This window comes from Chelmon rostratus, chromosome 14, assembly GCF_017976325.1.
Source record: "Chelmon rostratus isolate fCheRos1 chromosome 14, fCheRos1.pri, whole genome shotgun sequence".
Taxonomy (NCBI): domain Eukaryota; kingdom Metazoa; phylum Chordata; class Actinopteri; order Chaetodontiformes; family Chaetodontidae; genus Chelmon; species Chelmon rostratus.
Window position 1 is genome coordinate 11,961,952 of NC_055671.1, and position 16,014 is coordinate 11,977,965.

General features: G+C 40.6%; 4 protein-coding genes across 4 annotated transcripts; 3 read left to right on the forward strand and 1 right to left on the reverse strand.

Annotated features, from left to right (window-relative positions):
- The first annotated feature begins 1,474 nt into the window (after window positions 1-1,474).
- LOC121617767 (thy-1 membrane glycoprotein-like) lies at window positions 1,475-3,321 on the forward strand. Its single transcript, XM_041953001.1, has 4 exons — window positions 1,475-1,577; window positions 2,229-2,286; window positions 2,438-2,764; window positions 2,891-3,321. The coding sequence occupies exons 2-4, from the start codon at window positions 2,250-2,252 to the stop codon at window positions 2,986-2,988; spliced, it is 462 nt and encodes a 153-aa protein (XP_041808935.1). The 5' UTR covers window positions 1,475-1,577; window positions 2,229-2,249; the 3' UTR covers window positions 2,989-3,321.
- Window positions 3,322-4,692: 1,371 nt separating this feature from the next.
- bud13 (BUD13 homolog) lies at window positions 4,693-9,617 on the forward strand. Its single transcript, XM_041952558.1, has 10 exons — window positions 4,693-4,832; window positions 5,010-5,097; window positions 5,611-5,695; window positions 5,781-6,146; window positions 6,662-6,966; window positions 7,091-7,199; window positions 7,403-7,541; window positions 7,665-7,846; window positions 7,977-8,058; window positions 8,298-9,617. The coding sequence occupies exons 1-10, from the start codon at window positions 4,693-4,695 to the stop codon at window positions 8,389-8,391; spliced, it is 1,590 nt and encodes a 529-aa protein (XP_041808492.1). The 3' UTR covers window positions 8,392-9,617.
- Window positions 9,618-9,884: 267 nt separating this feature from the next.
- snrnp35 (small nuclear ribonucleoprotein 35 (U11/U12)) lies at window positions 9,885-11,434 on the forward strand. Its single transcript, XM_041952917.1, has one exon. The coding sequence runs from the start codon at window positions 10,017-10,019 to the stop codon at window positions 10,734-10,736; it is 720 nt and encodes a 239-aa protein (XP_041808851.1). The 5' UTR covers window positions 9,885-10,016; the 3' UTR covers window positions 10,737-11,434.
- A 1,124-nt stretch (window positions 11,435-12,558) lies between these two features.
- Window positions 12,559-14,692, reverse strand: si:dkeyp-69c1.9. Its single transcript, XM_041952747.1, has 5 exons — window positions 14,609-14,692; window positions 13,892-13,981; window positions 13,096-13,223; window positions 12,941-12,997; window positions 12,559-12,676 (listed from the first exon to the last, which is right to left on the reverse strand). The coding sequence occupies exons 1-5, from the start codon at window positions 14,690-14,692 to the stop codon at window positions 12,559-12,561; spliced, it is 477 nt and encodes a 158-aa protein (XP_041808681.1).
- Window positions 14,693-16,014: the final 1,322 nt, after the last annotated feature.

Consider the following 16,014-nt stretch of genomic DNA (forward strand, 5'->3'; position numbering starts at 1 on the left):
TCACATGCACAGAAAACTTCAGGTACTTATATTTCAAAATGAGGGAAGTAGAGGCGACCACTGTGGGTGGGCAAGAAATGACAGACACTGAAACTTAAAAACTGCAGAACACACTGGGAGAAGGAAGAAAGAGTCTGAGGCTGTCTGAATTTGCCTGAAGATGAAAGAGATGTAGGAGGCACTGTGACACATTTGTTTGACAAGATAAAAAGAAATGTTTTCCAAGCTGCATTCCTTTTACACATATAACATGTTGCTAATGCAAAGTAGTTGCACGTATTTGAAGATAATTCATATGAAAAATGGCAATAAGGTCACTGGGGGATCAGGGGAGGCAATGGTGTTATAGAAAGCCACATAAGATGTGTTATATTAATAATAAACATATTTGAACCTACATTATCAAGAATGGGTTACAGTGATTATGTCTTTTTCTATCTTCAATAACACAAGCCACTGCACAGACTTTAAATGTAACTGCGCAATATTTACCCAGTGTATTCTTTCAGGTCATACAGTCAAAAATGGACTCTGAGCCCTTTTCCCTTTCTGAAGGTTCGCCAGGCTACTCCCTCAGGCCAAATAAGTCAGGTAGACTGGAGACTGTACCGGTATGAACGTGAACACTCCACCTCTGTTATCCTCTAGGTAAACAAGTAGCTTGTTGTTCTCGTGTGTTCTGCACAGAGCATGCTGGGAATAGCACACTCCTCCATGTTCATTTTCATCTATGTTGTCTTAACATTTAGCTCTCTCACTATCAACAAAGTGGACACTGGATGATGCATGGGGCATCCCTGTTTCAGTGTAGTTTCGGTCATATCCATCACTACACAGCAGCCACTAAACTTCCCCAGCCCTAACAGCAGCACCTCATGATGCAAGCTGTGAATCTGCATTCAACTTATTTTGTGAAATTCCTTTTATTGGCCATAGGGTGGAGACACTGAGCCATTTTACATGACTCATTTGGTATGACAGTGCTAGAAATTTCTAGGAGGTCACAAATCCACCTAGTGACAGTATGCATTTATACTGACATGATGTCATTAAAGTGAGACATTGCTTTATATGAGCTTAAAAATTTTAAGGCATACCTTTTCACAGCAAGTGTATAGTTATGCATGCATATGCTTGTTATACAGAACACATTGCAGGACTCACTCAGACCTCTGTGAATGTCATTTATAATGTATAAGAGCAGCTAAAGTGGAAATTAGAAGGAGACTACCAAAAACACACTGGGGACAATTGGGACAGTAGTGGAGAGTTGCACCAGAGAGGGAAGGAGACAAGGTCATAACACCCAGCCGATAAAAATGATGATACCCAGCCTTGCCTGTCAGCCCACCCTGTCCTCCGTCAGACACTGCAGAGGAGAAAGACGAATCAGTGCCTTTTGGTCCGCCCTCATCCCTCCCACTCTCTCTCCACCTCTATGTATTGCTCCGACCTCGCCTCATATGTGTTTTGCTCTGCAGTGCTGCACACTGAGGCAACTGCCACCAGCTGTTTGTTCCTCAACCAAGGAAGAGCACGCAGGCAGGAGCTGCGACATCATCCAGCACTGACAGGAGGTAAGGCTCAAAATGTTCCGCTGCAGCCCAGAGAACAGATATGAGGACTAGGGTTATATCAGGGAGACATGGAATATGCTACAACATGTAGATACGCAGGCAATAGAAAATACCTACATGCACATATAAACAGTCTCAACTAAGTACTCATTGCAGAATATTAGGCTTGGGAAACTGATAAATACAAAACAGTGTCAAGGGCATTAGAAAAATCTGAGGAATTCTGTAACAAACAGACAGTAAAACAGGAAAGAGGAAACATCTGTCATCTTTTACTCTGAATTATGTCCAGTCACTAGATGTGGCCACAAGTGGGCTCCAAGTTCTGGAGGCAACTAGAGGACATTTACAGTGATTTACATCAGAGTATCTCAACCTTGTCGGCTTGTGACTCAAATGACAAAGTATGATTTCGTCGTTTTACTTTGTTCCCTGTAGTATGTTTTCCTTCTTTTTTTTTGTGTCCGTGCATGACATTGCTATTAATGATGTCATTACCTCACTCAGAATGACCTCACAACCACCTGGAGAGTCAGTGGTGGTGATGCACTGATTTAAATGGATCATAGCTCAGTTTGCCTACATTTTATTGTTATATATTCTCTTTATAAACAGATTTTCTTTGTCACATTTCCCCTTTTTTTTTCAAAGTTGGATGGGTCCTTTTCCATCATGCTCAAGTCTCTGTTTGTGTATGGAGTGCTGGCAGGTGAGAATTATTTGTCACAATTATTTCTACTCAGCTATCTGGAGACTTCTACTTCTGTGAAAAGGCATATAATAAGGTTTCAGAATAAACATATACCTTCATATGCTCTCCCTTCCGTGATTCTCATGTGTCCCTCTGTGTTTTGCCCCAGTCTTGCTGATCCCAGCAAAGTGCGACCTGATCTCTGTGTGCGTTGACGAAGACAACGACCTGAGAGTGGACTGCCGGGTCGAGCCTCAGCCCAACAAAATCAGCAGCTATGAGTTCTCTTGGTCCTCTGGAACCAAAGAGTCCCTCATTAACACCAATGTGTCCGGTTCATCAGCAGAGGCCCAGTTCAAAGACAAAAGCTACGTGAAGGAGCTGGAGCCTCATGGCTATAGATTGATCCTGAGCGGCTTCACAGACAAACTCCCACACAATACCACCTACTTGTGCAAAATATCCGGTTTGGTTGCCAGAATCAGTGTGGAGAAAGGTGGGTGGATGAACTGTGTGTGTGTGTGTGTGTGTGTGGATTTGAGGGAGTGAGCATTAGCAAAAGCAAGAGCAAATTCAAGAGGATTTTTTAAAGTGTTTGCATCCCACTTTTCTTCCTCTGCAGATCAACTCGCCACGTGTTCAGCTGTGAGCGTGTTTCTGAAGAGTTCCTGCTCCTGGATCGTTTGTCTGCTGCTTTTCTTCTATCAAACACAAAGCTAAAAAAACAAAAAATCACGCAGGCTTGGCACACACACACACACATCTAACCACGCCGACACATCTGTTCCCGCATCCACAAACATCCCCACACTAACACCCACGTGTTGATCAGATGTTCTCCTTCTCTTGTTTTCCTCCTAAGTGCACTAAAATGTTTTCATAAAACTGACAATAAAGAATGAAGATGACTCACAGATGATGTGACAGAAATGTTTATAGATTTGCTTTTTAATTCAGAGGCTTGCACAGCTCTGTGTGTACAAATACAATGAGTAACTTGTGATGTAAATATTACTCTGGAAGCTGCAGCATTTGTTTTCAATAAAGGAATGCCATTTAAAGCCAGACATTGACTTGTGTGTGAATTCAGTGTTCATACTGGTGGGACAGAGGTGGCACATGGATGGAAATTAAAAGGTCTTTTTCTGTCATGCATGCAAGCTCCATCGTGTAGGAGAAAAGTCTTGTTAATGATGATGACAGCAAATGTTTTACATCATTAGAATTAAGTCATATGTATCTAAGGTTTTTGTGTAGGGTGGTTTATGAGCTCTCAAGCTGCCCTGCAGTGCATGTAAAAGAGTGTTTTATATGTCTCTGTTTAACAACATTGAATCAGAGTATTTACTCCAACTTTTTTGACACTGATCAACAGAAGAAGATGCTTTAATGTCAAAGTGAATAAAGGTCTCTACAGAGTGACCTGATTTCATTACAGATTTGAAATAAGCAAACTCTTTGTTTGCATAAGTATAAACCACCTTTAATTTTACACAGTTATATCATAACAGGTGTGGCTAGCTGGTTTTAGAAGTCATGTAATTCGTTAAATGGAGATTACCTGAATAGTGCAAACACATCTGTAACTTTTAGTCAGTATTGTGGCAAAAACTCCACCACTGAGACGAACGAACGAACCAAGCAGCTCATTGAAAAGGTGTTTGAAAGTAGTGAGACTGGACACATGAACATGAACAGGTCACTAAACATCCCGTGGAGTATAGCTACATCATCCATTCAGAAATAGAAAGTATATGACACAGCAGTAAAAGCGAGTGAATGACCTATCCATCCAGACTCAAGGCTGTAACTGCTGCCAAAACTGCATCTACTAAATGCTGACTTGAATACTTAAGCAAACAAGTATTTTGTCTTTTATGTTTGCAATTAATCCAGATTGCTTTGGTCTGTTTTCACTGTGACATTAAAAGGATTTTTTCCCTGTTGATCCTGGTTCAAAAGAAGCCAAATTAAACGTACTTTGATTCAATGATGTGAAACAATACAACATTAAAACTTTTTTATAGGCCCTGCTTTCCATTTGAACTAATTTCAAAAGTCAGAAGAATGAAACAGTCCAGGAAGCCACCAAGACATATAAAGAATCTCTGCCTGACGAATAGATCAACCTGTAATCTTATTAGTTGTGTGTTGGACCCTCTGGTGCCCCAAAGTGTTATTAATAAGGCATTATGGAATACATAATACTATGAATATAGATATATAATGGAGAAGAATATATAAATGAATCAATAAATTATTAAATAATTTAATTTAATCATTAAAACTCATTATTACCCCATCGCCATAACCTACAATGTTGGTTATTGAAGTGAGTTAATACCATCTCATCTCTGCTCCCAAATTTGCTGAAATGGGCGTTATTGACCCTCGTTGCTATCCATAGTTTCCGACAACATTACGATGGCCGCTGTGACTGGTAGTAGTAAGAGACCAGAACTGTCTAAAGCTGAGTACTTAAAACGTTATTTATCCGCTGATGAAGATACCAAGAAGTCAAAGGGAAAACTTAAAAAGAAACGGCGCAAGGTTCCTGAGAAAGGGTGAGTCTGCGGGAAGTTTTAGTCGAGCTGTTGCCGGACAGGTTTTGCGCGTATTAGCCGTTAAGCTAACTGAGATAGCTATTACTGTGTAGCGATCCGTTGCTCCCTTAAACACATTGTTTTTAGAGAAACGTGCATTTGGCGTGCCTAGACTCACTTTTGCTTCTCTTATTCAAGACTTAAGATAGTAGACGATGACATAGACTGGAAACAGATGGTCAAACAGGAGGAGGAGATTGAAGAAGACGAAGAGGAAGCTCCAGTGGTAAGAACTAACGTGTCTAGCTGGTTAGCCTGTGACCATTCATTGATTTTGCAATAGAGCACACCTTAAAAACGTGTCGTACTTTTCATTTTATGCATGTATTTTGGTAATTCTCTTCGGGAAATTATCGGTTTATTCAATGGTTTGTATTTTAAAAAATAGAGTAAAGCAGTGTTTTGGTTGGTTTATCTTGATATATATCTACATATATATATCTTTACCACGGTATCAAAAATGCATAACCTACAAAAGTACCCAATTGGGAATAACATAAGATAAAGCAGCAAATCTGAAATGCTGGATTTGTCTTACATTTGGCGTCTTTGCTTGAAACATTACTTGAACAATATGCAACACTGACTAATGCTTTAATAAAAGTAGAGGTATTGGAGAGATAGCCACTCTGGTATAGATGGCATGGCAAAATCAATGATGGCAATGATGGTTGTTAAGTATTTTATTGTATCACCCAACCCTCTCCTGAAACTTTACCTCTTGCATTTGTTTGCTAAGATTGCAGAGGTGATTGATGAGAGACCAGAGGAAGTGAAACAGCTGGAAGCCTTCAGAACCAGCAATCGATGGAAAGTGATTGGAGGTAATTGGTATTTGTCATAGAAGTTAAGAGAATTTTTTTCTGTGTAGCGAACACCGTTGTTTACTTTGAGTCTCCCTCCCAATAGCTGATGGAAATGAAGACACAGAAGAGGGGGAAGGAAGAGGCCATCAACATCCAGAGCCCGTGGCATCAAGCAGGAGTCGCCATGATTCGCCAGAGCTGTCGTCAAAGAGAAGGGGACCTGATTCTCCAGTCAGAAAGACTCGACACGACTCACCAGACACATCTCCTCCGAGAAGAGGTCGCCATGATTCTCCAGACATATCCCCTCCCAGAAGAGGCCGTCATGACTCACCAGACACATCCCCTCCCAGAAGAAGTCGCCATGACTCTCCAGACATATCTCCTCCCAGAAGAGGTCGCCATGACTCGCCAGACTTGTCCCCTCCGAGGCAGAAGTCAGGGAAATTAGGGAAGGGGCAAAGTAAAGGTGAGACATGAGAGGTCATTTTTGAGGCTTTCTGCATAGGCCAAGGTGATGTTAGCAAAAATAAAACATAAGAACCAGAGGACCTTCCAATATTGCTATATAGTATATCACCATATTTATTTATTGACATCAATTGGATGTCCATCACATTTGACTACTTGATGATCGAACTGAAACATTGTTTTTTTATTTTGCTGGACTTCTCTAAGTATTTCAGAAGTTATAATGCTTATAATTGCTTAGTAATTGCTTAGAAGTCTTAATTTGGATAATATTGTGTGTCATAATTTACAGAATAAAGAAATCCAAGAATGGCATTACCATGTAATGTGATTAGTGATAAATGATCAACACATATTCATATTCTGGTCCGCCTTATGACTTAGTAGGTTTTTACTGTCATCCCTCCACAGTCCAACTGGCCTAACAACTTCTTGCACATGAGAAAAGTACTTTTGGTTCAGGTGTTTGGTTATACAAACACTTCACTAAACTATTATTTATTTGTTTGTTAGATTCATCCCCCACCAGAAGAAAGCAAAGCTCATCATCATCAAGTAAAAAACATTCACCTGATCGTCATAGGTCACCACTGGCAAAGAGGGCTCAGAACAGGCATGATTCAGAGTCTGACCAGTCGCCTCCACGAAAAAAGCCACTAAAGGGAGAAGCTTCTGACTCCGACCAATCTCCTCCACGGAAGCAATCAAAAACAAGACGAGGCTCTGAATCTGACCAGTCGCCACCCAGGAGGCGGCCACACAGTGGAAAGGACTCAGATGAAGATCTGTCACCGCCTCGTAGGCCTGGCCAGTCACAGGTGAGCAAATTGTGTTCAGGGATTTCAGATTTCAGAGAGTAATATGAGTCTGATTTGCCTCAAATAGATGTGCATTCTATGTCCAATCGATCAGATCCATACAATTTTTACTTTTTTTTTTCAGGGTCAGAGGATGCTTTCTGGTGGGAAGTCAGGTCTGGTTTCTGTGGATGTTTTAAGGAAAGAGAAGGAGGAGAACCGACGCAGAGAAAGAGGGAACCAGCCACTAGAAGGTTGGCTCAGCTTCTCTCTTTTCAAATGCTTTTCCTTCACAGGCAGAACTCACAGGTCTTTCCATCTCATATCATGTACAGTACAAGACCCATGCATACTCCAAATGTTTATAGAGATATCTTTGGTTGTAGTCATGATTAGGTTGTATAAATGCAGTCCTCATTTAGATGACATTTTAAACCTGTTTTCCTGCTATGACTAGATGAATCCCGCAATGCCCAGACGGTGTTTCGAGACAAGAGCGGTAAAAGGAGGGATTTGGATACAGAGAGAGAAGAACAGAAAAGGAAAGCTGGAGAAAAAGCAGCAAAGGATGAGAAATACGCTCAGTGGGGGAAAGGGTGTGTCTGCATTACATTTTCATACATCAAAAACGGCGTAGAGTGTGATTGTGACAACGTAAAGACTTGTAATGTGTTGTGTGCCGACTTGTTTCCATGATTAAAGTCAGCTTGTGTTTATAGGTTGGCCCAGAGCCAGATGCATCAGCAGAAACTTGAGGATGCACTGCATGAAGCCCAGAAGCCGCTGGCACGTCACTGCGACGACGAGGATCTTGACCGCATGTTGAGAGAGCAGGAAAGGGAGGGGGATCCGATGGCTGCAATGCTCAGACGGAAAAAGGAACGCAATACAAAGACACAAGGTTTTAAGAGTTGCATATGTCTCTACATATATCTACCTTGTTCTCTGCGATGACTAATACAAAACAATGCAAAATAGTTCTTTACCACTTAACAGTACATATTGTAAACCATCTTATTTTTGTTTTGCAGAGAAACCTCGATATAAAGGCCCAGCACCACCTCCAAACCGCTTCAATATTCTACCAGGCTATCGCTGGGATGGGGTTGACAGGTACGGTGTGTGATGCTTTTGCAGTGTAATGAATGTGTAATGTGATCAGTGTGACCATATATCCTACTTTTTAACACATAGCATCCGTGGTTCGTACTATTCTCTTACATCGCTTACTGTTGCATAAGTATGTGCACAATAATCACAGTGGTCATTGGGAGCTTCATTCAAATCAAAGATGGAGTTCAGTGTGTGATTGCCAAATTAAAAGTGTCATTTGTTTTCTATGTCCCTCGCAGGTCAAATGGTTTTGAACAGAAACGCTACAATCGGATGGCAGATAAAAAAGCTGTTCAGGAGGCAGCCTATAAATGGAGCGTGGAGGACATGTAACGGGCAAACAGAAAGTGATGGCGCAGCAGTGAAGCAGCCGAAGAGCAGGACAGCTCATCCTCTGTACAACTAGTCTAATGGAAATTGAGACAGAATATCTAATTCATGCTGTTGAAACAACTGCGGAAATGACATTTTGAGATATACCAAGACAGATTTAGTTCTTGTTTGTTCTTTGATTCTAAGCAGTTTGATACTGTACAATGGGACATGAGGTCATAGCTAACTGATAATTTACAAACAAACTGTACATAGCAGTGAATTACAGCATCTTTATGATTTTGTAGTAGTTGAAACAATGTGGAGGTAAAATAGATGTTTTTCACTGTTTTATTAAATAATGTTTTTGTAAATTGTGTCACCAGTGTTCATATATATAGCAGTGCAGTTTGCAATTTACAGAAATTGAGTTTATATATATATGAAAATAGTTTTGGAAGGATTTTTTCTTTATTTGTTTTGAATTGAGGGGGCTGCCAGGATTAAAACTTTGTTTAATACATGTGCAACTAACAATATAATATCAAATATAATGGGATTAGATGGTGTTCGTTGTGTGTTGCTCACAAAAAAAAAAAAAAAAAATTGGGAAAAAAACTCAACAGTAATGTGTCTTTCTGGAAATCATGACCTGGTACTCAAGATAATCCACAGATTTTGTTGTGAGCACTTTCATGTAGGAACACTTTTACAAATGGATAAATGCTACACTACGGTTATGAGGAAAGATGATGTATTTTTGATTTGGGGTTGAACTGTCCCTGTAAATCAAAACGTCATTTATTGGCCCTGCGGCTGCAAATTACATAGGATTACTTAACAGAGGGCATATAAATATAAATGTATATAGTTAGTGGGCCGTTAGGGGGGGTTGTGTTGTTAAGGTCAAGAACGAACTTTCATGTTTAAGCTTATATGGACGAGAAGTCCTAAAAGTGCTATGGATGAAATAACAGCTGCTGAGCTCATGTCTCAGGGCAGCCATCTGTTGAGCCAGCGCTGAATGACTGAAAACTCCGCAATAAACTAGCTAGTGGGCCTTGACTTGGGAGTGAAGTTATATAATAATTTTGTATTTCGCAGAATCAGACTATACATATTTTTATGAAATGCTTTTCATTTTGTTGCGCTTTGTAAATGCTGTATTGTACAACCTGTAATGTTTTCATTAAGCCAATATATATTTTAAATTGCAAAAATACTTTATGCATGTTCAGTGCAAGAGATCCGACTTTGTAAGGCATTAAAAGTGGAGACGGTATAAGTGATTTATATTGTTACTTTAATTATGCATACCAACAGATAATGTAGATAAACTGTACATGTCTTTATTTATACACATATTTATATGCAATTAGACTATTATCTTGAGGCCACGGTACTGACTAAAGGATCTCGACCACAATCAACTAAGTAGGAACCTTTAAAACGTGACAGACTAGTACTTGTTTCATTACGGAATGTTTTTGTTGATGAACGCGGGACTACCGGCTGCTGTGGAATATTTGAAAGGGTTCTCTGGGTAGTTATCGATTCATGTAGCGACACAACCGCCAGGGAAACCGTTGCTGTAAATCGTGTATTGAAGAAGGGGAACCGTGTGACATAATTTTCTGTAAAAAAAAATGGTCGACTGGAGTCCGATAGCCAAGGTGTACGACCCGCTGAAAGCTGGCAGCATCGACGGCACGGACGTGGAGCCCCACGATCGGGCGGTATGGAGGGCAATGAGTGCCCGCTATAAACCCAACAAAGGCGTTGTTGGAGACCCACTGCTCACCCTGTTTGTGTCCCGACTGAACCCACAGACAACAGAGGATAAACTGCACCAAGTGTTTTCCAAGTACGGAGACATCCAGCGGCTCCGGCTGGTCCGGGACATCGTCACGGGCTTCTCCAAAGGATACGCCTTCATTGAATATAAGGAGGAGCGAGCTGTTGTCCGGGCTCGCCGGGACGCCAACAAGTTGGTGGTAGACCAGCACGAAGTGTTTGTGGATTTTGAACAGGAGAGGACCCTGAAAGGATGGGTCCCCCGGCGGCTCGGCGGTGGGCAGGGTGGGAAGAAAGAGTCCGGACAGCTGCGGTTCGGCGGTAGGGACAGGCCTTTCCGTAAACCCATTAACCTCGGGGTCGGTCTGGTGCAGGAACGAGGAGGTGGTGGTGGTAGTGGAGGAGGAGGAGGGCGGGACTGGGACAGACTAGGGCCGAGAGACAGAGAGGACCGGGACCGGCACAGAGAGGCTGAGTGGGGCAGCAGAGGGAGGAGAGATGACCGGGACAGAGGCAGAGAGAGGGATGATCGCAGACACGGTGACAGAAACAGGCACCGGGACAGGAGATGAAGCCCGTGTTTACAAGACTGGAGATATCCTCAAAGTACTGATCTCGCCAAGGCTTCAGAGGAAGTCTTCGTACACAGTCCAGCTGCCTGCCTCAAATGAACAAATTCAAGCCAAGTGGGCAGTGAAGCAGAATGTGACTATTAGGACTTGTGATTGGCACACATACTGAGTTATGGAAATCAAAAGCATTTCAGTGAACAGATGACCATTTTATGGTCTCAGCATATCAGTTTTGGTGTGGACTGTCAAAGTTTCATGTTTGATCAGGTTGCACTGTATGGCAATGGCATGTCAACCTGCAGCAGGGAAATCTGACTCAGTTCATGTTTTTGTAGTCTAAATTGAACAGTATAATTTACCATATGAAAGTGCAGTGAACATTACAAGTCTAGACATTTTTGCATTATTGATGTTGTCCTGCCAAGTGAGGCCTTACAATCAGTACAAGAAGTATCACAAGCTTTAAAAGGCGAATCTGCAACAAAATGGCAATATTTTTATTATACACCTTTTAAAGTAGTTGTAAATAAGATTTAATCTGTTCCACATTATCTCTATTAACACAATTTAGTTTGGTTTTGAAAGATGAGACATGCCTATTACAGTGCGTTGGGGCATTTTTGCATCTTCGTACTTGGTAAAAAGCCTCTGGTGATGGTTTGTGCAATCCTGGCTCTAAACACAGGGAAGAAAACCAAATAAACCAGACCATTTTCACAATGGTGTCCCTTTTTTCATTCCTAGTCCAAAATGCTTTCCTCCAACGTCATTATGGGTTGCATTTTCCTTTGTGACAGAGGTCATTAAATGTAACTTTTTCTTTTGCATTTGTAGCCAATAGCAAGTATGCTCTAGAGCTGTAATGCAGAAATATAGCATCAGCTAAATGTACAGGTGACTAATTTGAATTCTAGAAGTTGCAACTCCACTGAAGTATATTATTTTATAATTGTTTTTGGTAGCAAATGGAGTTGAGAAAAAAAAAACTCATTTGTGATTGAACTGAGGTTTTTAAGCTGTTTGGGATGAAAACAGTACAAAACACGTAAAGTCATATAAAGACAGGCGTAGAAATTAGAATGGACAGGAAGGGAATCTTTTCATGTACATGGTTTGGTTGAAGAGTTCTCCATCTCTCTGACTTATCCGGAAGCCGCAGCTGTTTGATCCCTGGTCAAGCAAATCATGTTTCAGTTATGAGTCGCTGGGTGGATTGTTTTCTATCAGGCTGACTGTCTGTATGTCTGAAGTCATCAGCATAAAACATAATGGCTGTAGTCTATTGCTGTAAGGCTTATCCAGTGACACATCATCAGTCCATTAGCTCATCACATGACCTGCTGCTGGGAAATTCGTCACTTGTTATCCAAGAAGAAGCTGAACCAGAGAAATGAGGTTGTGCTGAAAAGAAGGGATTTCACAGTATCCACAGTATTAGCACACACAATGTGCCGGATGTGGTTAGAGAAGCCGAACTCATAAATACATCCAAAACTTCTATTTCATTCCAAGTAGTATCTTGTGTTTAAATTAACTTAAAGTGCTATTTATAAGATTAGACCGTAGAATTGATGCAAAGACACACACATTCTGGTTTATTAAGTCATGTTTATTGTATTGAATGATTATAACTGGGTGGGTTGATGCCTTATGATGGACTCAGACATTTGCTGCAGTCAGTTTTTTTTTACATTTAATTATTTATAGTGTAAATAAATTGCCAAGTTTTACAGCCAAATATGAGCAGGGTGAGAAGGTATGACTGCCTTGTCAAACACTTATTGCTGCGAAGCGCACATGCAAGCTGATAGGTGACAGGTTGTCAGTCAGAAGTCATGTTTGGCTGACCGGACGAGGCCACTCTCAGCCTGCCAGCACACCTGGGATTCATGATGGGCCAACAAGGGTAAGCCTCTCTTTGGACCGTGCTGAACTCGATCCTGTGAAGCAGAACACAGACATGCATGAGCTGATCTCAACATTCATACGATATTTAATCAATCAATGCATTTAATAATAATAGGATAAAACATACAGCAGACAAACAACAACTACATTAAAACATCAATGTTACAGAGGTTTAATAAATAATAAAAAATGAAAACATCTGCATGTTTTAAAAGGTGATGGACCTGACTAAGTTCTAAGTTTTAGGGTGGGCTGTAATGAAGTGCACAAAGGCATGTTGAGCACCTGGCTCTCACCTGAAGGCAGGGTTGATGGCGATGTTGTCTGGCTGCGGGAGGGCAGGTGTACGCCTTCTGCGGCAGGAGGACGGAGGCGGGAAATCCTTCTGATACTGAGACAGCATCTGTCTTGCATCTCCTTCGTTTTTCACCACTGCTGACCCCATCTGAACACAGTTGCCTTCCTGCTCGTCCTCCCCTTGCTCACCGTCCCTTCTGCTGTTTCCTGTTCCTGTTTGTCTCGAGGATGTGGGATGAGAACGGTGGGAGCCCTGCTGTGTGTTCTGGGCGACACGGTCTCCTGAAGCGTAATCATAACCTTTGTAAGGGTTTCATTTTGCACACAGTCATGAAGTAACCCGTGAAAAATCCCATCTTTCAGCCTACAGAAGTAACATCTGGAAAAAGTATTAGATTATAATTGGGGCTGAAAGTTTTTCCGTATTATATTGCATCTGCTGTTCTAATTAAATCATTTTATGTACATTTAGTTAAGCCTGAAGAGAAGCGTCTTACTATGTATTTGTCTTCTTTAATTTTGATAAATGCTCTGTTCTTAAATATGAAATTATCATGCCATTTTAATTGACCTGTGATGCCCATCATAGTATTTTTTTTCTCCTTAGATTTAAGACTAAAGGTTGCACCCCCAGTACTTTGCTGGCAATATTCTGCAAATTAATAAAAACATATTTGGGTCAGATTTGTTTTCCTTGACATGCAAGCAACAGCATATTTAACCTTATATGGATTTTTTTCTCTATATTTGAAGCATTAATTACTGTATTATTATTATTTCATTCTAATGATTGTAATTACATTGTTGAACAAAAACTCATAAATCATTTTCCTAATCTCTGCCCTCACATACACACACACATATTCACTAAACACAACCCACTACCCATAGCTCACGGCTTGAATTAAAACAGATGAGTTTACTCTCTGGGTTGAGATAAGAGTGCAGACCTCTGTCTGGTTGTGGGACAGGTCTAAAGCAGAAAGCTTCTCGGGATGTGGTCTCCATCTTAGCAGGAGTGTCCGGGTAGAGGAGAAATCCTGAGGAAGTCAAAGAGGGTAAAAACTGGCCTTTAAAATGATGTCATTACAGGAAAAAAGGCGTTCCATTTTAAATGTATATATTAAGTAATTAAAGTATTGTGTGTGATTTAAAAAAGAACAGTTTTGAAAATCATTCTCAATTAACAAGCTTCTTTGGAGCAATTCCAGTTAACACATCGTAACTTGACTAACTGAACATCAGCTGAAATCTGTCCAATCAGCCGTTTTTACTTTTGTGCTTGAGCAGGAAAACCCCCAAGACAAAAAGCTACCCTTGTTTAAATCATATGAATTAGTGATGTCAGTCATGGCTTATTTAGGCCCATTTACTTTGAACACAGTAAAAATGACCTTAATGACAATGATGCTGAATCATTCATGCCAAACTGAGCACTGAGAGAACGTTTTATTTTTGTCTATGCGTTCAGAACATCATTGAAGCAAAACTGCAGAAATAATGACAGTTTTGATTGTTTCAGTTGACTTCTCCAACCTGAACAGTAATATATTTGAACAAAATCTCATAAAAAACAGAATAATTTGTGTCTGCTGTAGTTGAGAAGGAGTCATCTCAGAACATCACTAACTGTCTGATGCTGGGACGGAGGAGCAGCAAACCTTTACCTGCCACCGTCGGCGGTTCCCCCCTGTAGGGTCGACTAGGGAGAAATAATTCATGGCGGCGACTGGGGTGTCGTAGGTTGGCATTTTTGATGAACATTTTGTGTCTGGTACAACAAATACTGTAAAAAATGACCACAGGTTTAGTGTATTCAGTAGTAATAGAAAGTAGATAGTAGTTAGTTATTGCATTGCTTACCTTACATGTAGTAAAACACAAAGATGGTGGTACAGTTCTGCAGTGTCTCCCTATACTGTCTACATTTCTCTGCACTGGGTGTGTGTGTTATGAGGCTATACGCAGAGCTACTTAAAGCTTGTTTACTGCAGTAGTCATGGTGTTCTATTCTTCTCCAGTGAGTGACAGATACAGTAGTCACCAACTGAGACAATAAAGCGACTGGACCACCAATGGAGAGCTGAAACTTTGCAGTGGCAGCTTGCACAGACAGGGTACGTGGTCCAGTGGGAAAGGTTTTGAAGTCAGGCTGATTTAACTGGGAAGAAAAAAAACTGACTCAGAAAGAAGAAGTGCTGAGCTGAAGTTTAAAATGTCTTGTTTCCGTGAGTCAGTAAGTTGTACAGCAGCACATAGAACAATGATAAAATACTTTTCACTGCAGCTGTATTGAGTTACACACACCACGCTGTCAGAGAAAAACAGAAAACATGTCTTCTCAGTGGTTGCCCTGGAGCATTTGGCCAGCACTCAGCAATGCACTGTGCCTCTCGGTTCAGCAGGAATAAATCCCAACTATATTTCTTTCACATTAGAGGGCCTGTTTCGGCCTGTAACTTTTCAGTAGGGAGCCTTATACTTGTACATAAATCATTTTTAATGTGTTTTAAGGTACTCTCTGGTGAAGATGTTCCTGTGAACTTGCAAGTAATTTTCATTCAGAATATAGTCTATAGTTTATGTGCTGGGCTGAGGGAGGTCAGACTTCACTTTAACCTTATCACATACTTTCAGTCTTGTCTGTGCATATTTTCACCAGAGTATGTCAGAGTTACAATAGCTCATAACAAGATAAAAGATAAGATTCATATCTTTTAAAAAACAAATGTCATTCACAATGTAGGCATCCACTTAAATTCCATACAAAAGATCCCTGCACAAAATTAAAAAAACAATAGATGCTATTTTTTTAAAGCAATCTTAATTTGCATTTGATAGCGCACATCATTGATCTCCTACATCTATCTCCTACATAGTTGAACACAGGTACACTTTCTAACAGAAACTTCATTTTTTTATATCTTGTATATATTTAAAAATATTTATATACATTTTTCACCCTAGAAATCAATCAGTGGAAGGATATGTTACTCATAATTTAAACTCCCATAATGCATTACACTTCAAGTGGTAAGCCAGTTGTTTTCGGTGCTTACACTTCAGATGACAC